Source organism: Lithobates pipiens, unplaced genomic scaffold (genome assembly GCF_037356315.1).
Source record: "Lithobates pipiens isolate NorthernLeopardFrog02 unplaced genomic scaffold, aLitPip1_a1.2 Scaffold_28, whole genome shotgun sequence".
Classification (NCBI taxonomy): Eukaryota; Metazoa; Chordata; class Amphibia; order Anura; family Ranidae; genus Lithobates; species Lithobates pipiens.
In genome coordinates, this window is record NW_027507789.1 from 192760333 (window position 1) to 192782905 (window position 22573).

Genomic DNA, 22573 nt, shown 5'->3' on the forward strand with positions numbered 1-22573 from the left:
CCTATAAACTGCTTGAGGAACCCTGGTTGAGAATGGATGGTCTAAGTAGTGACAGGGTTACTTCAAGCCCATTTTTGCATATTTTCATCCTCTTTTACCCACCTGTTGTAAAAAAAAGTTTACATACCTCAATAGCTCAAGCTGAAGTCTGCACACACACAAAAAATGGGGACAGCAAAAAAAAAAAGGGGGACAGCATGCCTTGAAGGAAACAGCTCTTTTTCATTAGCTCATAGTTCCCCAGAAATCCTGCATCATGTATAAAATAAATATTGTCTGCTTATATCAAAAAAATAAATACAAAACATTGATTTAAAAATTAAATTAAATTTACCTTTTAAAATAAATACTGGATTTTTTGCTCAGCTGGTGTGCATACCTTAGATAAACTGTGGCACTGTATCTATCTATTCCTTGTAGGCATTCCAAGGACCCGATCTTCTGAGCCAACATCTTAAAGTCTCCGAACTCATCACAGCTTGCAGCTCCATGATTCCCTGTGGTGCCATCTTCCCCTTCCAAAACCAGAAGACCATAAACAGTTTATTTTCTACAAAGCTTTCTCCAGGAGAATTAATAGAGCAGCGGGTGCAGTGAATCATTACTTTTCTATTTCAAGAATCTCATTTCATTAAAAAAAAAATATATATATATATATAACACTAAAAATATGTTCGTATAAATAGCAGTAGAGGTTCTGTGAATGGTTTACTAGGAATTTCAGTGAACTTGTCACCGGTTCCTGAGTCATAATACTACGACCAGATCCGCTGGATCAATTTTGGGGAAAGATGGAGATTTAAAAGGAATTTTTCCAGGGAGGAACATGGAGGTGGCCATTGCAAATGTTAGTTATGTGACTGTCATGCCAACCTTCTGTCTTCAGTACTTACAATGGAAAATCCCATGTTTCTGATAGGTCAGGTTCTTCTAAACCACATCTTCCTTATATCTCTCATAAGTTCTAGTGCTGAGATCTGAGCACTGGAGTTGTATAAAGTAATACATTTGAGTATCTTATTTCATTACTTTCTATTTGCTGCATCCAAGGAGCGGCAGTCCGCTAGCAGCGCACTGGAGAGCCAAAAATCTGCTCAACACAGAGCGCAGTGGTCTTGATCTCCGGTAGTCCGACACGCCCTCTACACACTGCTCCAATCAACAGTGCTGCCCAGTGAGCAGGAGTTCTAGTGATTGGAGCAGTGTGCAGAGGGGCATATTGGTTCACCAGAGAACCAGACCTCTGCAATCCGTGTTGAGTAGGTCCGGCTCTTGGGTGTGCTGCAAGCAGAGGGGTGTTTTAACCTGTTCCTGCAGCAGAAAGTAAACAAAAGTCTATGTTGCAGCAAATTGAAATTGCATACAAAAAGACACTTGACTGCATCACTGTGATAAAATCAGAAGGTTCACCTGGGCTTTGATAATGCAGCAACCACCTCACTACAATGTCTCCCTTGACAAAAAATGTATCTATATATGTGTGACAACTTGCAGACTGCAAATCCACAATGATGGCCAGATACAAGTAGTAGAAACACTTGTCGTACACATCACGAAGGACCAAAAAAACAGTTGTGCAAGACCCACATACACTAGATCAGCCATTCGCATCCAAGGGTTACATGGAACCCTATGGTTTCTCCAGAGGTTGCTAGGAGTTTCTTGAGCTATGGCTGATTGACCTCCATTTAATGGGGTCTGCAAAGTTCCAAAGCCACTTGGCAAAACCAGGAGCAAGACACCAATTAGCTTTTTAGCTGTTTGTAAGATTGAAATTCCCTCTAAAGGATTGCATTCTTACTGATCACCAATGTAAGGGCAATATCCCCATTGATCATAGTGCTTTTAGTGAAGACCCAAAAATAATTTTAGGGTTTCCTCTGGGTTAATACTGATGATGCACTGGACCATGGGTGTCAGACTTCTATGTACCTGACCGGTGAGTCGGCTTGGGCAGAAGGTGGTCTACCTTACGTTTGTGACTTGCGGCCTCTGGTAGAATAGACAGGAGGCACAGGAGTGCAGAATGGTATGAGAGCCTTGTAGTAAGGTTCCAGATGCAGGAAGGTAGATAATCTTCAAGCAGCAGGTAGGCTGGCTGGAACACAGGCAACAGGTGCTGAGCAGGACAGGCAGATCTGGATACAAGCAGTTTTTGGCAACAGGCGGGCAGCGAGGTACAGAGGAGCAGGCAGTAGCGGAGTCAAGACAGGCCGAGATCGGGTGCAGGCAGAAGTCAGGGGTATCGGAGGCAAGTCGGGTCATCAGGAGATCAGGAACACAGGCACAGGTAACAGGAGCAAGGACACTGGGAGCTGATAATCAGGCAGCACTGAGCAGAGTGTGCAGGCAACCAAAATAGGCCAATTGGCACCAAACACCGCGTACATGTGCACACCAGTGCCCACAGAGCCATGCACACCAGTGCCCACAGGGGCACGTGCACAGGAATGCGAGCACTGGCACCAGAGTCCATCAAGGTAACCTCTCTGACAGTGCCCCCTCCTCGAGGGCAGACTCCGGATGCCCAGTTGGGCCAATCTGGTGGCATGGGAGTTCCTGAATTCCTGTAAGAGTTCCTTGGCAAGTAGATTGCTCTCGGGCTCCCAGGAGTTGTCTTCGGGACCATAGCCCTTCCATTTAATAAGATATTGAATCTGGTTGCGCCTCCTCCTGCAATCCAGAATTACCTCTATTTCAAATTCCTCTTCATTATTGCTTAAGATCAGGTGGGCCGGTACTATGGCCAGCAAAGGAATTGGGAGTAGCAGGTTTCAGTAGTGACACATGAAAGACCGTATGTACTTTTAGAGAGTTGGCAGGTTCATAGGCGACATCATTAACCTTTCTCTTCACCGGGAAAGGGCCCATGAATTTAGGGCTCAGTTTCCTAGAAGGACAGGCCATTTTCAAGTTGACTGGACAACCACACTTGGTTGCCAGGTTCCAAGATAAGCTCTCCACGCCTCTTTTTATCAAACATTTTCTTGTTATACTTGTTATAGTCTTGGCCACGGTTTCTTGTAAAAGTCTATTATTCGTTGAGAAAAAAAATCCATAGTTTCAGAGACTGCAGGAACGGTACATTCAGGTATTGAACTGGGTAGGAAGGACAGGTGGAAGCCATAGTTGGCAAAGAATGGCGTTTGCTTGGTAGAAGAATGCAGGGAATTATTGTAGGAGAACTCAGCAACAGGTAGTAAAGAGACCTAGTCATCCTGAGAGAAGGTGGAGAAGTAGCGGTGGTATTGTTCCAAAGTCTGACTGGTTCTCTCAGTTTGCCCGTTCGTCTGGGGGTGGTAGGCTGAAGAGAACACCAACTCTATTTCAAGGGAGCCACCGAGGGCCTTCCAGAAACCATAGGTAAACTGGACACCTCGATTGGACACAATACTTGCTGGGGCCCAGTGCAACCTTTTCCTTGACAAATATCTTTGCCATCTCCATAGCCGAGGGTGTGCCTCTCATAGGCAGAACGTGTGCCATTTTGGACAACCTGTCCACTACAACAAAGATAGTGGAAAAGCCTTCTGACAGAGGGAGTTCCACGATAAAGTCCATTGAGATCATTTTCCATGGTCTTTCCGGGACAGGTAAGGGTTTCAATAGGCCCCAAACTCTCGTCTGGCTATTCTTACTTCGGGCACAAGTACTGCACGATTCTACATAGTTTTTACAGTCATTGAGCAATTGACGCCATCAGAATGTACACTGTACCATCTTAGCAGTCTCCAGAGCACCAAAATGTCCAGCCAACTTATGGTCCTGGCAGAGCTCCAGTACAGCTAGCTTCAAACCCTCAGGGACCACAATTGTGTCCTTGTGCCAAAACAGGCCATCCTTTACATTGGTTTCTGCAGACGGAGACATTTCCATAGAGGCCTGTCTTATCCGGGAGATGAGATCCCCTTGGAATAGCAAAAAGTTCCCAGAAGGAAGGCTGGTATCCGGAGGTAGAGTTTTCTCAGAGTCATGAAGCATGTGGGAGAGTGCATCTGGTTTGATATTTTTAGAACCGGGTCTGTAAGTAATGTGGAATTGAAATCTGGAGAAAAAATGTGCCCATCTTGCCTGCCGTGGTCTTAGTCTCTTGGCTGTTCTCAAGTACTCCAAATGCTTGTGGTCGGTATAGACCAAAATGGGATGTGCAGCACCCTCCAGTTGGTAACGCCACTTTTCCAGAGCCGCCTTGATGGCCAAAAGTTCCCAATCCCCACGTCATAATTCCTTTCCGACACAGAGTTTGCGTGAGAAAAAAGGGCTTTGGCATCTTGCTGATGGGAGAGCACCTCTCCCACTGTAATTTCCGAGGCATCGACTTCCAGAACGAATAGTAAAGAAGGGTTAGGGTGTTTCAGGATGGTAGCTGATGTAAACAGTTATTTAAGTCTTTCAAAAGCCGAATGTGCCTTAGGAGTCCAAGAGAATCAGGTTCCTTACCTGGTCAGCTTGGTGATAGTAGTAGTTATTGTGGAAAAGCCTCTGATGAACTTCCGGTAGAAGTTGGAAAAGCCAATAAAGCGCTGTACCCCTTTTTTATCTGTGGGCGCTGGCCAGTCCAAGATGGCGGATAACTTTTGGGGATCCAATCCACCCTCGACAGAAATGACTAAGCCCAAGAATTTAGTGAGCTGGAGTTCGAATTCTCACTTTCAGGCTTAGCATAAAGTCCATGTTGCCTGAGTCGAGTTAGAACATTCTAGACGTGCCTGCCCTGATCGGCTAGTGAAAAAGAGAAGATTAAGATGTCGCCGAGGTAGACTATGACATACAAGTCCAGGTAATCACGAAAAAGGTTGTTGACAAAGTGCTGGAATGTCGTTGGAGCATTGCATAGACCGAAGGGCATGACAAGGTACTCAAAGTTCTCAAATCGAGTTACGGAAGGCCGTCCTTCCACTCGTCCCCTTCTCGGATATGGATAAAGTTATAAGCTCCGCGGAGGTCTAGCTTAATGAAGATGATTGTGGTTCCTAGCCTTCGGAAAAGTTCCAGCACCAGAGGAAGAGGATAACAGTTTTTAATAGTTATCTTGTTTAACTCCCGGTAGTCAATGCAGGGTAGACATGGGCGCCGTCCAAAAAATGTATTTTGTTTCATTCCGTTTAGTTTAGTACGAAAAAAAAATTGTATTTCGCAATTCGTGTACAAAATTCAATTTGGATTCTTACGAAATACGAATATTAAAATAACGAAAATTTGTTATGATGAATTTATCATTATGAGGGGCTACCACCATCCCTGTGCTGTGCTGACTTCCTGAGTTTTTAACTTTTAGGTTTGTTAACTTTTCGTAACAATTACAAATGTTCGTTATGATGACTTTATCATTATGAGGGGTCCCCACCATCCCTGTGCTCAGTTCCCAGGTCTATACACCTATGTATCCATTATGAGGGGTTCTCACCATCCCTGTGCTGAGTTCTCAGGTATGTACATCTATGTGCCCATTATGAGGGGTTCCCACCATCCCTGTGCCAAGTTCCCAGGTCTGTACACCTGCTATGTGTCCATTAAAAGGGGTTCCCACCATCCCTGTGCTGAGTTCCCGGGTCTGAGTGTACACCCGCTGTGCCCATTTTGAGGGGTTCTCACCATCCCTGTGCTGTGCTGACTTCTTCTGATTGGTGAACAAAACATCAGTCACGTTTCTGTTAATTTGGATCCGAAATTTGTTAACAAAATTTCGTATTTCATATAAAATTCGTAAGCATAGAAATTCCCATAGGGTTCCCACCATCCCTGTGCTGACTTCCTGGGTTTTTAACTTTTAGGTTCGTTAACTTTTCGTAACAATTACGAATTTTCGTTATGATGCATTTATCATTATGAGGGGCTCCCACCATCCCTGTACTTTGATGACTTCCTGGGTTTTTAACTTTTAGGTTCGTTAACTTTTCGTAACAATTACAAATTTTCGTTATGAATTTGGATCCAAAATTCGTAAACGAAATTTCGTATTTCATACGGAATTGGTATGCATAAAAATTCATATTTCGGATTCGTATGAATGTACGAATTTCCGGAAATTCGTACAAATCTTCGATTCGTACGAAACGAATCGCACATGTCTAATGCAAGGAATGGTCTTTTTCAACAAAGAAAATACCAGCACAGGCTGGAGAGGTGGACGGGCAGATGAACCCTTTTTTGAGGTTTTCGTCTATGTAGTCCTTTAGTGTGTCTAGTTCCTGCTCAGTTAATGGGAAGATTCTTCCAAAAGGGACCTCCGCTCCAGGTAGAAGTTCTATCGGGCAGTCAGAAGGCCTGTGTGGAGGAAGAGTCTCTGCCCCCTTTTTGCTTTTTTTTATTGCATTTAAGTCCAAATATGAGATCTGAGGTCTTTTTGACCCCAGATCTCATATAAGAGGACCTGTCATGCTTTTTTCTATTACAAGGGATGTTTACATTCCTTGTAATAGGAATAAAAGTGACCCAATTTATTTTTAAAAACAATGTAAAAATAAATAAAATCAAGAAAAAAGAAATAAGGAATTTTTTTTTTTTTTTAAACGCCCCGTCTCGACGAGCTCACGCGCAGAAGCGAACACATACATGAGTAGCGCCCACATATGAAAACGGTAGTGAAACCACACATGTGAGGTGTCGTCGCAATCGTTAGTGCAAGCGCAATAATTCTAGCCCTAGACCTCTTCTGTAACTCAAAACAATGCAACCTGTAGATTTTTTTAAACGTTGCCTATGGAGAATTTTGAGGGTAAAAGTTTGACGCCATTCCACGAGCGGGCGCAATTTTGAAGCGTGACATGTTGGGTATCAATTTACTCGGCGTAACATTATCTTTCACAATATAAAATAAAATTGGGCTAACTTCACTGCAGTCTTATTTTTTTATTCAAAAAAAGTGATTTCTTTCCAAAAAAAGTGTGCTGCGCAAATACAGTGTGAAAAAAAAGTATTGCGATGACCGCCATTTTATTCTCTAGGGTGTTAGAAAAAAGAAAACAATGTATAATGTTTGGGGGTTCTAAGTAATTTTCTAGCAACAAAAACAGTTTTAAACATGTAAAACACCAAAATCTCAAAGCGAGGCTGGTCTTTAAGTGGTTAAAAAAAAAAAAACGAATACAGCCATCACATCGAAGAATTGGTAAGCAATATAATAAATGTTTGCTTTTGGGTTGATTACATCATTAAATAAGAGGGATTTCATCTCGTTTTATAGAGCTTTCCTTTCACTTACTGTTGCATTTCAAGGAAATTTCCACTATGGGACAAAGGCAGACAAACGTGAGCTGACTGGGTTCTTCTCTACTTTTATCCAAACCTACAATAATAAAAAAAAGTTTGGGCTATTGATTTAAAAAACAAAAAAATACTATAAAATATTATCGTTTCCAAACCTTCAATAAGAAATAAAAAAAAGTTTGGGCTATTGAGTTAAAAAACTAAAACAAAAAATACTATAAAATATTATGATTAAATATTATCATTAAATAAGAGGGATTTCATCTCGTTTTATAGAGCTTTCCTTTCACTGATGCCACGTACACACGACTGAATTGTCCGCCGGACCGCATTACGCCGGACAATTTCGATCGTGTGTGGGCTCCAGCGGGCTTTTTCATCGTAAAGTCTGGCGGACTTAGAAAGTAGTTTTGACTCAAAATTTGTCCGCCGGACTTGGCTTTCAGTGGACAATCCATTCGTCAGTGTGCTAGTCCGGTGGACTAAGAATGCTCAGAAGCAAGTACGAGAAGGAAGCTATTGGCTACTGGCTATTGAACTTCCTTTTTCTAGTCCCGTCGTACGTGCTGTATGTCATCGTGTTAGAAATCGCCAGACTTTCGGAGTGTCCGTGTGTGGCCAAGTCCGTTCGTTAGAAAGTCTGGCGGATTGTTTGCCAGATTGTTTGCCGGACTAAGTCCGCTGGACAATTCTGTCGTGTGTATGCGGCATTACTGTTGCATTTCAAGGAAATTTCCACTATGGGACACAGGCAGACAAACGTGAGCTGACTGGGTTCTTCTCTACTTTTATCCAAACCTTCAATAAGAAGAAAAAAAAAAAAAAAGTTTGGGCTATTGATTTAAAAAAAAAAAAAAAAAATACTATAAAATATTATCGTTTCCAAACCTTCAATAATAATTAAAAAAAAGTTTGGGCTATTGATTTAAAAATAAAAATAAAAAATACTATAAAATATTATCGTTTCCAAACCTTCAATAAGAAAAAAAAAAAAGGTTTGGGCTATCGAGTTAAAAAACTAAAACAAAAAAATACTATAAAAGATTATGATTATTGTTACTACTACTACTACTAATAATATAAAAAATAGTTATGCAATATTGTATAGAGGTTTAGGTGCCTCTTGCGTTGCCTGTCTTCTAGTCTCTGCTCTCTTGCCATGCTCAAACCAAAGCAGAATAATGGCTAATAAAACTGCAGTGCCCCCACGACGTGAACAAATATTCCCCAATCGTCCACAAGATCTATTTTTAAGTCTGTCTTCTTATGCGATTAGCCAGTCCCTCTCTACTAGTGAAGTTTTTTTTCCCCCCCTCTCTCTGTACTTGCTGTGAGAAGTAGCCATTGAGCAGAGCAGGGATTGGGCTATATTTTTGGAACAGCTGGGATGCAATACCCTTGTTAGGTCTGTTTTAACATTCACTCCTCTCCCGCACTCACAGGCTGTGTGCCTGGGACTCTACTCTGCTGTCTCACCCGGACACAGAGAGAGACAAGGGGGGGAGCAAGTCCATTTTCCTGGGTGGGGGGGGTTAAAAAAAAAATAAAAAATTATCTAGGACCACCGAAATGATATCATGAACAAGAAGAGCCAAATAATGCAAGGACAGGCTGCGGAGCAAGTTAACCCTTTCCTAACTGTGACACGACCCAGGCCGAAGAGATCCAATCAGATTAACCCTCTCTGCACCGTGAGAACTAGCATTGGCTTTAAGCCCGCCGCCCCGCACAAAAATTATTTTTTTACCCAATTAAATGCTTAGTGCCAATGCGCAATATTCATGAGACAGTTACACTGAATCTGATTTTAATTTTTTTTTTTTTTTTTTTTTTTAGATAGCATTTATATTTTACCTGTCTAAAAATTTCAATTTTTTAAAAAAAAATTAGAAACCTTTTTCCCCTATTTAGAATTTTTTTCTTTTTTTTTTCTTTCTTTCCTTCTTTTTGTGCATTTCAAGTCAGCATGAGCGGAGGTCGGTTTGACTTCGACGACGGAGGCGCATACTGCGGGGGGTGGGAAGGTGGTAAAGCCCATGGGCATGGCATCTGCACAGGACCGAAGGGCCAAGGAGAATACTCGGGGTCCTGGAATTACGGGTTCGAGGTGGTAGGCATCTACACTTGGCCGAGCGGTAATACGTACGAAGGATATTGGTCGCAAGGCAAAAGACACGGCTTGGGAGTGGAAACCAAAGGACACTGGGTGTACAAAGGTGAATGGACTCATGGATTTAAAGGAAGGTATGGAGTCCGACAGAGTATGACCAGCGGGGCAAGGTACGAAGGAACATGGCAGAGTGGCCTACAAGATGGATATGGTACTGAAACGTATGCAGATGGAGGTATGGAACTATAGCGTTTGTACATAGATGGTTGTGGTGTGTTGCGTTTTGTAGGTATTAACAATCTTATTAATTCATTAATTACAGGTAATTATAGAGCGCCGCAAATTTACACAGTGCTTCACATATATATATAGTACATTCACATCAGTCCTTGCCCTCAAGTAGCTTATATTCTAAGGTTGTTGCCCATGATCCAGTGGGGGGCAAGTTGTGGGATAAGTAAGCCGTGAAATAAAATACTGTATTAAATTTAAGTCTTGATAATCGTGGGAGGTAAATAAAAATACACTTCTCTTGGCTCCTCGTGCCTATGCCCACTGAAACAAATCACATTTATAACTGTGGGTGGATTTGGTGCCCAAATTGTTTTAAACTATCAGGACACAACAAGGGCGGTGAAAGAAGGCTTTGGCCCCAAATCCTTTGATTTTGCTTTAAAATTCACAAATAATTTTACACAATTTGTGGTTTGCCATGATAATTCACGACAGTAGTAAGAATATTATTGCAGATTGCACCTGACCTACCCACCGCGGCATAAGTAGAGCTTTCATGGGACTTATTTATTCAGTTCTTATTGGGAAATTATGTCTAAACATTGACCAGGTCTATCGTTTTTGTAACCAAAAAAATGCGTTTAAAAAAAAAAAAAAAAAGGTTTTGGTTAGCAAACAAAAAGAAATGTCACTCGTTAGGTGACCAGTAATAAAGCTCTTATTAGCATCTAACTCCAATTGGGGTAAAAATGTAGATCTATTACATATTCGCAGCACCCGACAATGCTTATTGAACAGCAAATCTGAAAAGTCTGATTTGCAAATCTTACGACCGCCCGCGGTTTGTCTGTTTTGATGATGGTTTTGGAATTACACGCTGGCCACCAGTTGGGGGTCATTAAAGTACTGGCTTGGCACCAGTGAGATCAGTCTGGGTGCAGCTCTTAGCCATCCCTATTGATCATTAGACCAATGCTAGAACTACATATGGAGTTTTTATCATTCTAATAAAATTAATACATTTCTAGGGGTAGCCAACGTTACTGCACATATGCAACAAATGACTCCCCAGAGCAAAGATTGTCAGCTTGCAAGGTACAGTGGGGCCTTAGTTGTGGTCCCTGACTTTACCAAGGGCCAACACACAATGTTCAGTATACACTATATTGTCAAAAGTATTGGGACACTTGCCTTTACCCAATCGTAGGGTTCAATATCGAGTTGGCCCACTCTGCTACTATTAAAGCTTTATCTCTTCTGGGAAGGCTGTCCACAAGGTTTAGGGGTGTCTATGAGAACGAATGAGCATTCTTCCAGAAGGTGTTCTATCGAGTTGAGGTCAGGACTCTTTTTTGAACTGGTGCAAAGTCATGTTGGAACAGGAAGGGGCCATCCCCAAACTGTTCCCATAAAGTTGGGAGCATGAAATTGTCCAAAATGTCTTGGTATGCCGACACCTTAAGAGTTCCCTTCACTGGAACCAAGGGGCCAAGCCCAACCCCTGAAAAAAACAATCCACACAATAATCCCCCCTCCACCAAATGATTTGGACCAATGCGCAAAGCAAGGTTCATAAAGACATGGATAAGCACGTTTGGGGTAGAGGAACTTGACTGGCCTGACCTCAACTCGATAGAACACCTATGGGATGAATTAGAGTGAAGACTGTGAGCCAGGCCTTTACCTGCACATCAGTGCCTGACCTCACAAATGTGCTTCTGGAAGAATGGTCAAACATTCCCATAGACACACTCCTAAACCTTGTGGACAGCCTTCCCAGAAGAGTTGAAGATGTTATAGATGCAAAGGGAGGGCCAACTCAATATTGAACCCTACGGACTAACACTGTGATGCCATTAAAGTTCATGTGGGTGTAAAAGAAGGTGTCCCAATACTTTTGGTAATATAGTGTATATTACAGAGAAGGAGAAGGGGTGTGTCTGACCAGGCCTTTTACTGAGAGCTGATTACTGAATGTACTGGGTCTAACTCTGGTGGGTATTTGACTGCACAATCATATTTAAACATCCTGCACATCTGTTGTGTTAAGAAAGTGGATGCAAAACTACCTTTGGGATGAATTAGAATGTCTGCACCTCACAAACGCCCTTCTGGAAGAATGGTCAAACATTCCCATAGACACACTCCTAAACCTTGTGGACAGCCTTCCCAGAAGAGTTGAAGCTGTTATAGCTGCAAAGGGTGGGCCAACTCAATATTGAACCCTACGGACTAAGACTGGGATACCATTAAAGTTAATGTGCGTGTAAAGGCAGGCGCCCCAATACTTTTGACAATATAGTGAATGTAATTCTACAGAATATAGTCTGCAGACATACTACAAGAGATAGTGAGAGATTGTGGATATGCTACAGGTGTTGTTGACTGAACACATGCATCAGGACGCACAAAGACCGAGAACATGTTATAGGAGACTACAAGAGATCATTGGCATTGCCATCTCTTTACTGTTGGGATTCAAGGACTGCACAGCAAGAACCAAGTGGCCTTCAGGCCACAGGCCGGGCACCAAGGCCATAGGATGTATGCCACACAAGTATTGTGTTGTATCATCTCATGATTGCACAATGGTACTTGGTACAATGTCATGGTACTTGTGTAGCTTACACTATAGGAGGGCCATGTCTTTCAACTGTGTAGTGATCCATAGCTACTCTAAGAAATTTTATCAGCATGGCTAAAAAAAAAAGTCTGTGTAGCTCTAGCCTTAGATCAGCCATAAATATATGGCTGGTGGGAAGATCTGTCCAATATGCAACTTTTTAAACAATTTAAGAATTATAATCTTGACAACTAAAGTGAAGTCACACATGGATCCACCTCTCCTGTGCCTCACCATTGGGCCAATCTTATAATGGACAGCCTTATGGCCCAAACAGGAACTAAAGGCATATTACCACCCAGGGTTTGGTGCTGACTTTAAAGGCCTGGTTAACACCTATGCAGTTTGCATAAATCAGGTGCATTTTGCATTTTTCAATACATGTTTTTGATCCGTTGAAGTCTATGGAACCAAAAACCAGAAAAAAAAGTCCCTGGTCCTTTCCATAAAATGCACAGATGTGAACGTGACCCATAGGAAACCACGTTAAATGGACTGTAGTGTGTTTCTTCAAAACTGAAAATGCAAAAATAGAAAATGCATAGGTGTGAACTAGGCCTAACGTCATATTTGAGTCACTGACTAAGGTGGCCATAGACCAAAGAGGATGTTTGGATGTATAGACACAATTTAACTGGCATATTGTTTTGGTCACTTTTCTCTACTTATGTTTGAATGACCCAAGCATGTATTGAAGCATGGGAGACATCTCTGATGCCACTTGGTTCCTGGGAATAAGAAATGCTAAATGATTAGGTTGTCTAAAGGTGCTACATAAATCCAAGAACATTTGCCTGACCTGGACACCAACTGACGTGGGCAGTGGAGTGTTAGTATGTCTGTAGGCCATCTTTGACCCCCCTCAGTTGGAGGTTTCTTGGATTGAGGATTGGCTGGCTGAGTTGGACTGACAATTAACATTGTTTTCTTTCAAGAAATATTGTTTTAAGCCCCCCCTTCCTTTTCCATACCAGTCTACCAAAGATCGATAGTAAGACCCCTGGCTAGTAACTTAAAGAAATTCCCAAGATTCACCAGCTGAGGTATTTTTCTGCTGTCCAGAGGTCTGACCAGGAGACAATCATCTAAAGCCCCATTCCCAGTTATTGATGTCTCCTGACCCTCTACTACCTTGGGCCTCCTGGATCTAAAGCCAATGTTGTTTTTAGTTTTGGTGGAGTAGCTACGGGTTTGAACCCCTGTGATTTTTTTTGTTTTTTTATTGCATTTTTTTTGTTGCTGTCTGCGTCCTGTTGGGCAGATGTATCTTTCCTATCTGTCCCGGAGGGACAACAGGAAACAAGAAACAATATCTACAAATTGAGGGAAAATGTCCGTGTAGACACTGTCACTGGAACAGGTGTCCCTATTGGAAGATTGCTCCTTTCTCTCTTGTCCAGTAATAATTGTAACATTTTAGATTTCCTTATTATTTTCCATTCTAATGGCAATGGTCACCAGGACATAAAATGAGGGTGAATCTCCCCAATAGTAGCAAAGACAGACATAGAAATTAGCTAGTGATTCTAACCCTAATGCCGCGTACACACGACCGGACTTTTCAACATCAAAAGTCTGACGGAATGATTCCGGCAGACCATTCGATCGTGTGTGGGCTGCACCGGACTTTTGATTTGCAAAAGTCTGACAGACTTTAGAAATGGAACATGTTTCAAATTTTTCCGCTAGAACTCCGCCGGACCCAGTTCCTACCGAGAAATCCGCTCGTGTGTATGCTAGTCCGACGGACAAAAACCGACACTAGGGCAGCTATTGGCTATTGGCTATGAACTTCCTTATTCTAGTCCAGTCGTACGTCATCACGTTCGAATCCGTCGGACTTTGGTGTGATTGTGTGTGGCCAAGTCCGTTCATTCGGAAAGTCCGTCAGAACTCTGTCAGAACTCCGTCAAAAGTCTGTCGGACCTAAGTCCGGTCGTGTGTACGCGGCATAAGACACTTTGTACAACATTTGAAAAAAAGTTTTGTAATTAAATACACTTGAGCCTTGCAAAGTCTTGATGTGCAATGAATGGAGTTTTACCCCACAATGTCCAAGTCTTGTAGTGTGGTCTTCAATCAGTTGTGGTCTTGAGTATTGAGGTTGGCATAGACATGAGATGATGGTTGTCCATTCATACGAACATGTAAATTTTGTTAATCCTAATGCACATTTTTGGGTGCCTGTTAGATTTTGCAGGTCCTCCCACCCTCTTGGATCCATGATCTGCTTTAGTGTGCACACTTAGCAACCCTTGCTGTTAGACTGCAATTATTTCAGTTATACATTCATTAATAGACTTTTTATTTTAAACATAAATTACTATGGAATATACAATTGCAAATTGTACATTTTACAAGAGTCATTCATCCTGTACTTATAGAGCCCTGTACACATGTTCTGTGAAATAAAATTTAATTTATAATCTAATCTAGTGTCTGTGTATACTCTACCAGTGGTCGCCAGTATTTTGGACCTCACAGACCACTAAAATCACAATTTTGAATCCCATGGACCACTAGCATGAATTTTACTTACGTCTTATAATGCTCCGGCACTTAGCCTCTCCCCCTGGATCACGCTGCTGCGACTCTCTGCCCCACTCCTCCCCCCCTCGCACTATGCTTCACACTGCTGCCTTATGCCGTGTACACACGAGCGGATTGTATGGCGTACTTAGTCCGTCATACAATCCGACGGACAATCCGTCGTAGTTTCCACTGAACGGACTTGACCACAAACGGATACACAAACAGTCCGTCGAAAGCTTGTGCGATGACGTGTACAGCACGTACGACGGGACTAGAAATAGGAAGTCCAATACACAGCAAAGCACCCTTCCGCCGTGTAAATCCTTTCTGGGCATGCGCCATTCTTAGTCAGTCGAACTAGCATACTGACGACCGTATTGTCCGCTGAAACTAAAGTACGACGGACAGATTTTTGGAAAATCCGAAATTCTTAGTACTCCGGACTGCACGCTGCAAAAGTCCGCTGAAGCCCACACACGAGCGGATTGTCCGCTGAAATGTGTTTCAACGGACTAAGTACGTCAAACAGTTCGACCGTGTGTATGCGGCATTACACAGACTCATCATTGGATCTCACGCCCTGAACAAGCCATGTGCTCGAGCTCCTTGCTCCCTCCCGTAGTCTGTGATCAGCACTTCTATTGGAAATGCCCTCAACCTTCACCTCTTGCTCTCTGCACTACTCTCAGTGCCTCCCTCTGAGTTCACAGGACTCAGAACTACAGTGGAGGCATCATCGTATGTCAATACGCGCCGACAGTATTGGTTGTCAGTGCACATTAACAACACTGAAAACAGCATTGGGCGGTATATTTCCACCACAATGTTGATTTGCAGCAGAACCCCTGGGGACCACCATCATTTTCTCGTAGACTACCACTGCTCTAGACCAGCTTTTCTCAATCTTTTTTCAGTCACGGCACTTTTTGAAAATATGCAAAATCTCGACGTACCCCAGTCTGAAATAGGATCACCCTTCACAATAGAAGCTCCCACTGTCACATCAGAGTCCTCATCCCCCCCTTTCACATCAGAGTCCTCAGTCCCCTCCTACCTTTTCACATCCGAGATCACAGTCCCACCCACCATTTTTCAAAGCACAGTCCTCAGCCCCCTCCTCCTTTCACATTAGAGTCCACAATCCCCTCCTTCGTTTCAAATCGGAGTCCTCAGTCGCCATCCCTCCCTTCACATCAGAGTCCTCAGTTCCCCCTCTTTCACATTGGAGTCTTCATTGCCCCCTCTATTCTTAAGACAGTCCTACCTTCTGCTGTTCACCACACACCATAGTGCAGCTGTGGTAGCAGGGCAATGGGTGGGAGGTGGAGCAGGTCTTAAAGGAGGCGGACTACTGTACCCTACTGCTGGGGCTTCCGTGAATGCCGTCTGCCCTGGATTAGCATCATGCATTTGCATGGTGCTGGCAGCAGCCCGCCTGCACCATGGAAACTCATGATGCTGTTGAAAAATACTGGGCACAGCTTGGTACCCCTGACAGCTGGAAGCCGCGCCCAATTCAGAAACCCTTTTCTAGACACACTGCGACAAACCCTAAATGCAGCATTCAAGTCTTCAATCATGCTTATCATAGTCATAGACTAGTGGGATTCAGGCATTGCACCCATATATGTATTCTACTCTTCTGTGGTATAGTCCCCAAGTGCACATTACTCCCAATTGCAATGCTAATTTGCAACTATACCTTTGTTATCTAATGCCGGTACAATCACGCCTGACCTGTTGCGACGCATTACTGCATATATATGAATGCATTAAATACTGCACTTTAAAGTGCCCTGTGCTTTGAATGGGCTGCCAATGCACATAAACCCCAAAATGCACCATTTTGTTTTAATACACCACCCCAAAACACACAGCTGTACTTTGCGGTACTTTATTATGTTCTGGCAAGGCCCCCCTGGGGTGTCATTCAAATCAAACGTCCTTTCAGGACATTATGTACATTGCTATGTGTTGTGGTAATGCTCGCCTCACCGTTCATCACCACACCACATAGATGCAAAACCAATCCAATACATTTCAATACAAAAGGATCATGAAGCATACAGAGTACCCACTGGGAAGTGTTTGTATTTTATTCACTGCCATAGAGTAGCCTAGAGGGGCATTATTCAGTCATGACACACCTTAAAATTGTGCACAATCTCAAGGCACCTGTAATATGGAGACCAAAGGATCACCAGGCAGCTGCATGCAAGTAAACAGTCTTTATTGGACTCTCAGAACAAAAAAAAAAAAAAAAAAAAGCCTCCTTCAGCAAAAGTAGGGCAAACCGTCCACAAGCCTGGTATAATAAAGACAACCTAATGGCTCACCGCCAGTATACCAGTCCCACACTTGGGTTTAGGGTTCCCGTCTACTTCATGGTACCACCAAGGTTGCCGGAGCTCAGCAATCCAAATATCCCAGTCACCACAGCCTCATAGCTGTAAACTATTCCAATTTATCTCATGGACAATGTGCCGACTCCTTCCTGTTCCTTTTCAGGCCTTCCTTGAAGGCAGGTTAATCCTTTCAGGACAAGTCCCTGTAATCAGGGTTTGGAGGATCTTTACCACCCAAAGTGTCTCTGAGTCTCCGAATTCTGGGTCCCTAATGAGGATTTACCTATCCAGAGAGCCTTGTTCACCTCTTCTCTTCGTGGGACTACCCTGGAACCCCCATCCTCCATGGGTGAGAACCCCTGAGTACTAATATGTTCCCATTATCCCCCTTAAAGGGACCACAACCAAAACAGTGGAGAAATATACCTCTCACCCAGCATCCATCCTTGGTGTCCTGTACACACCTCAGTCTAAAATGTAAAAGACATAAATGTTGCTTACCATCAATGGGAAGGGATCCATTATTAGACTCTAGGAATCCTCTATACCAGTGACGGCGAACCTTGGCACCCCAGATTTTTTGGGACTACATTTCCCATGATGCTCATGCACTCTGCAGTGTAGTTGAGCATCATGGGAAATGTAGTTCCAAAACATCTGGGGTGCCAAGGTTCCCCATCACTGCTCAATGTGAAGCCCACATTGACCTATAATTTTTAGCAATCGGCTTGTATATGGTGAGTTTAAGTTCCAGACATGCAGACAATTGCTTTTACAAGCATCTATATTTGACTGATCTCATTGCCAGGCAATCTAGCATCACCCTCATCATCCTTTTTAATAACCTCACCAATAAGGGCACTAACCCCCCCACCAATCGTTCCCACCAGCGCTCTTGCCTTTCTGCTGAACCATCTGGCAGCCAACCAGGAGTCCTTCTACTGTGCACCACAGTGCTGCATGCAAGAGTTCCCCTTGACCGTTGGCAGCAAATGGGTAGACAGGTGGGCTTTGGCACAGCTAGTAAGTGTCTCACAGGGTGAATGTGTATTGCTGGCAGCATTCAATGTGTACAGCATCCATTACCAAGTCTATAGATGACACCGCTGACAAATCGAGATGGCCCCCCAGGCTACAGCACCCTGGTTGGGAAAGTTGGCCTACGGAAACATTTAATGCCAACATTTCCTCACAAGCAGCCTTGCTCACCAGTTTCTTACTTCAGGAGTCTGCACAGGCACAACAGGAAAAGACAGATAGCATTCTTTACAGCGTGGGTGATTCATACCATTTTCTTAGAATAGGCATTCATTCTTAAAAATATAAATATAAAATACTTTCCCCAGAGCTGTGTAGATCACCAAATATAAAAATATTAATTTTGCTTTCCCTTGTCTCTGAAGCTGGAAGATCTGTGAATACACCAGCAATTATAAGTCTTTTATTCTACTCCCAATGTTCTCCTACTGTTAGAATGTGTCAGAACAGCCAGGAACAGCAGACCCTTTCTATAGTTCCATGGGGGGTGCATTCACCGTACAGCTGTTCACATTATTCCCACATGAATTTCATGAGTCACCACCGAGAGGCCTACAATATGAAGACGACACTGCTGGGACTGGAGGAATGCATGGCTGCAATCCCAAGGACCGTAATTTACAGAAACGTGCCATTAAAAAGTCAAATTGGTGCCATTTCCCAGAGAAACCAGGTTCTTACAATAACATTTGTAAATCTGATTGGTTGTTATGAGCTACAGCCTCTCTTCTGCTCCAATTTTAACCAACCAGACACCAGGAGTCCCCGGGATCCAACTACCAGCACAAATGTGTTTGTTGTCCTGCAAACACTCAGATAGAAGTGGCTTATAGATATGTGGCTCTCCGCTTACATTTATGTAACTTGTGATGGATTCAAGGTACCTGTCTGATGACACGGCTATGCTCCTGATAAGCATCAAGCCAACCTGATGATGCCTTAACCACTTCAGCCCCGGAAGATTTTCCCCCTGAATGACCAGCCCGTTTTTTGCGATACGGCACTGCGTCGCTTTAACTGACAATTGCGCGGTCGTGCGACGCTGTACCCAAACAAAATGTATGTCATTTTTTCTCCCACAAATAAAGCATTTTGGTGGTATTTGAGCTCATCTGCAGTTTTTATTTTTAGCGCTATAAACCAAAAAAAAGCAACAATTAAAAAAAAAACACAATATTTTGTACTTTTTGCTATAATAAATACCCCCCCAAATAAATAAATAATTTCTTCATCAGTTTAGGCCGATATATATTCTTCTACATGTAGCACTAACCCCCGAAGGAGCTGCTGGTTATTTTTTACCGTTACCTTCCGCTTCTCCTTGTTGCACGTCTAGGGGATGTCCCGTGGTAGATGGCCCAGTAACTTGAGACTGACAATAGATCCAATTGAATGGATTTTATTTGCAAACGTCAACCTTTGAACTTGCTTTAACTTGGCATCAGAGGGTTGGAAAGGAAAGTTCAGGTACCCTCAATGCCAAAGTCTATAAACGTTAAGGAATTTGCTTACTTTGACTGCATCCAGAGAATAGCCATTCGCAGCTGGATGAGCACTCAGGTTGGACAGTCCCTCTCTTACAAGGCCTAGCAGCCAACAAGGTGCTTACTCAGGAACAAAGTCTTTATCACCAACCTTGTTGCAGAACACGTAGGAAACTAAGCTGTAGAACACTTGTAGGATACCTGCATCTTTCAGCCTACTTGGCGATATCCACAAGTCCGGATTCTCTCAGTTACTTTGGCCCTTCCAGGCTCTTAGGTGGTGTTCTTCTAAAGAGTCCTCCCCTGGAATGCTCGAAGTCCAATGGGTCTCTCCCGAACCTGAGACGGCACTCAACCACCTCAGAATCCTCCTCTAGTTTCCATGCCCTGGGCTAGCCAGCTCCGAGGCATTAAAGTCGGGTGGAACCGCACCCCAGGCCATAGCCTTCCTGTGGGCTGGTCAGGAGGAGCAGGACCATGTATTCAGCACAGCATACTGGACCGGAACCCCGAACCACGTGACATCCGCATCTTAAATACCCTCTCCCAGAGAGCACAGCGAGAGGGCCACTCCCACTGACCTGGCTCTGAGAGAGAGAGTAATCCAAGCACCCGACCAGACCATAGTTCCACGCCTGCCACCAGAGACAGTGCCCCCTGTGGCCAGGCTGAGCATATCAAAGTCCATTTAGACTGACAAAGAAGTCCAATTTAGACAAATAGACCCAAACCAAGCTGTAGCTTTGGTAAAGTTTTAACTTTGAAAAACATAGCACGTGCTCTTCAGGAGCCCGGCGCTACATACATATTTTTGGAGAAAAAATTTATGAAATAAGCGTATATTGATTGGTTTGGGCAAAAGTTATAGCTTCTACAAAATAGATTTGTGGCATTTTTATTATTATTTTTTTTTTTACTAGTAATGACGGTGATCTGCGATTTTTTCATCGGGACTGAGACATTGCGGACACTTTTGTCACTTTTTTTAGACCATTGGCATCTATAAAGCGATCAGTGCTATAAATAGCAACTGATTACTGTACAAATGTCACTGGCAGGGAAGGGGTTAACACTAGGGAACGATCAAGAGGTTAACTGTGTTACCTGGTTGTGTTCTAACTGTGTGGGGGAATGTGGCTGACTAGAGGAGGAGAGAGATCATTGTTCCTACTTAGTAGGAACACACAATTTCTCTCCTCTCCCCTGACAGAACCGCGATTTGTGTGTTTACACACACAGATCCCGGTTCTCACTCTGTCGCAATCGATCGCGCCCGCTGAGCACATGCATCGGCTTCAGGGACACGCTGCTTGCACAGGTGCCTCCGGCAGCGCGCGTGTGCTACAGTGTCTTAAAGAGCCGACGTACAGCTACGACAGCTCGCGCATGTGAGCCAACCTGCCACAATATAACTGCGGCGGCTGGACGGGAAGCGGTTAAAGATACAATTTCATTAAGGAAACTTGTCATGAATAATATCAAATCACTGGCCACTTTACTTAACTAACTGCCCTAATTCTTTGTGGCATAGATTCAACAGGGTGTTGGTCCATATTGGCATGATAGCATCACACAGTTGCTGCAGATTTGTTGGCTGCACATCCATGATGCGAATCTCCCATTCCACCAAATCCCAAAGGTGCTCTATTGGATTGAGATAAGGTGACTGTGGAGGCCATTGGAGTACAGTGACCTCATTGTCCAGTGGTGAGATGATTGGAGCTTTGTGACATGGTGGATTATCCTGCTGGAAGGAGCCATCAGAAGATGGGTACACTGTAGTCATAAAGGGATGGACATGGTCAGCAACAATACTCAGGTTGGCCGTGGCATTTAAATGATGGTCAATTGGTACTAAGGGGCCCAAAGTGTGCCAAGAAAATATCCCCCACACCATTACACCACAAGCCTGAACCGTTGATAGGCAGGGTGGATCCATGCTTTCATGTTTACACCAAATTCTGACCCTACCATCTGAATGTCATAGCTGAAATCGGGACTCATCACACCAGGCAATATTTTTACAATCTTCTATTACCCAATTTTGGTGAGCCTGTGTGAATTGTAGCCTCAACTTTCTGTTCTTAGCTGACAGGAGTGGCACTGGTGTGGTCTTCTGCTGCTGTAGCTCATCTGCTTCAAGATTCCATGTGTTGTGCATTCAGAGATAGTCTTCTGCATACTTTGGTTGTAATGAGTGGTTATTTTAGTTGCTGTTGCCTTTCTATCATCTTGAATCAGTCTGCCCATTCTCCTCTGACATCAGTGTAGCACCCTCTAGTTTCCTACCCTTACAGAGTAGGAAAATTTAGGCAGGCCTAGTTGGTGGCTAGGCCTGTTTGTTTTCATTCTGGGCTGGAAGTGGCTCAGGGCAGGGCTGGGTGACTCACAGGTAGCATCACTGTCACCTCCCTCTTCTTTCTAGAAGGTGCTAGAAAGAGGAGGAGAGGAGAGGTGGAGCTGCCTGGGGTATTCTAGGGAGCCTTGACCAATCCCCAACTTGGATTGGCAGGGGGCAGGCCTCCTTAAATACCCAGGCTCAGCCCAGCTGGGGAGGAGTTGTCGGGTGGAAGAGCTGGAGTGAAAGTGGAGGCTATTGGGTTCTACATGGAGCTCCCCAGTCTGGGAGGGGGGACCCCGGGCTGGGGCTTGGGTGCACCCAGGGGGAGAGAAGAGATCCTGGAATGAGAGGCACATAAGAGAGCAAGGAGAGGACAGCGGGAGAGAAAATTGCTGAGAGACTCCAGGGAGGACAAGGAGGGCTGATGAGTGAGGCACAGTCCTGAGGACTGGGGAGGCGCACCTGAGAGAACTGGGAGATTGCAGTTTGAGATTTGTGAAGAACTAGAATATAGGACTGTGGGAAGGGCAGTGGAGAGGTCATTGCAGCCAGGCTGGCGAAAGCTATCTGGGATCAGTAGCTAGGAAGAGGACAGCTAGCACCAAGGACTAACTATCTGCTACACTTTAGGGGCCCGGGGTCCCTGCCCGAAAAGGC

At 43.8% G+C, this 22573-nt stretch overlaps 1 protein-coding gene and 1 long non-coding RNA gene across 3 annotated transcripts in view; one reads left to right on the forward strand and one right to left on the reverse strand.

Moving 5' to 3' along the window:
- Positions 1–385: 385 nt before the first annotated feature.
- LOC143935969 (uncharacterized) overlaps positions 386–22573 on the reverse strand; it is a 105372-nt gene continuing 83184 nt past the window's right edge. Inside the window, exon 3 of the long non-coding RNA XR_013263592.1 lies at positions 386–515. This is a non-coding gene — a long non-coding RNA (uncharacterized LOC143935969). The remainder of the gene's footprint in view (positions 516–22573) is intronic.
- The window catches only part of JPH2 (junctophilin 2), a 113505-nt gene continuing 99618 nt past the window's right edge, over positions 8687–22573 (forward strand). For both annotated transcript variants that reach the window (XR_013263590.1, XM_077460210.1), the window contains exon 1: positions 8687–9554. Coding sequence is in view for 1 of the 2 variants with exons in the window: in XM_077460210.1 (XP_077316336.1) it covers positions 9176–9554 (379 nt within the window). In the remaining variant the exon portion in view is untranslated. The remainder of the gene's footprint in view (positions 9555–22573) is intronic.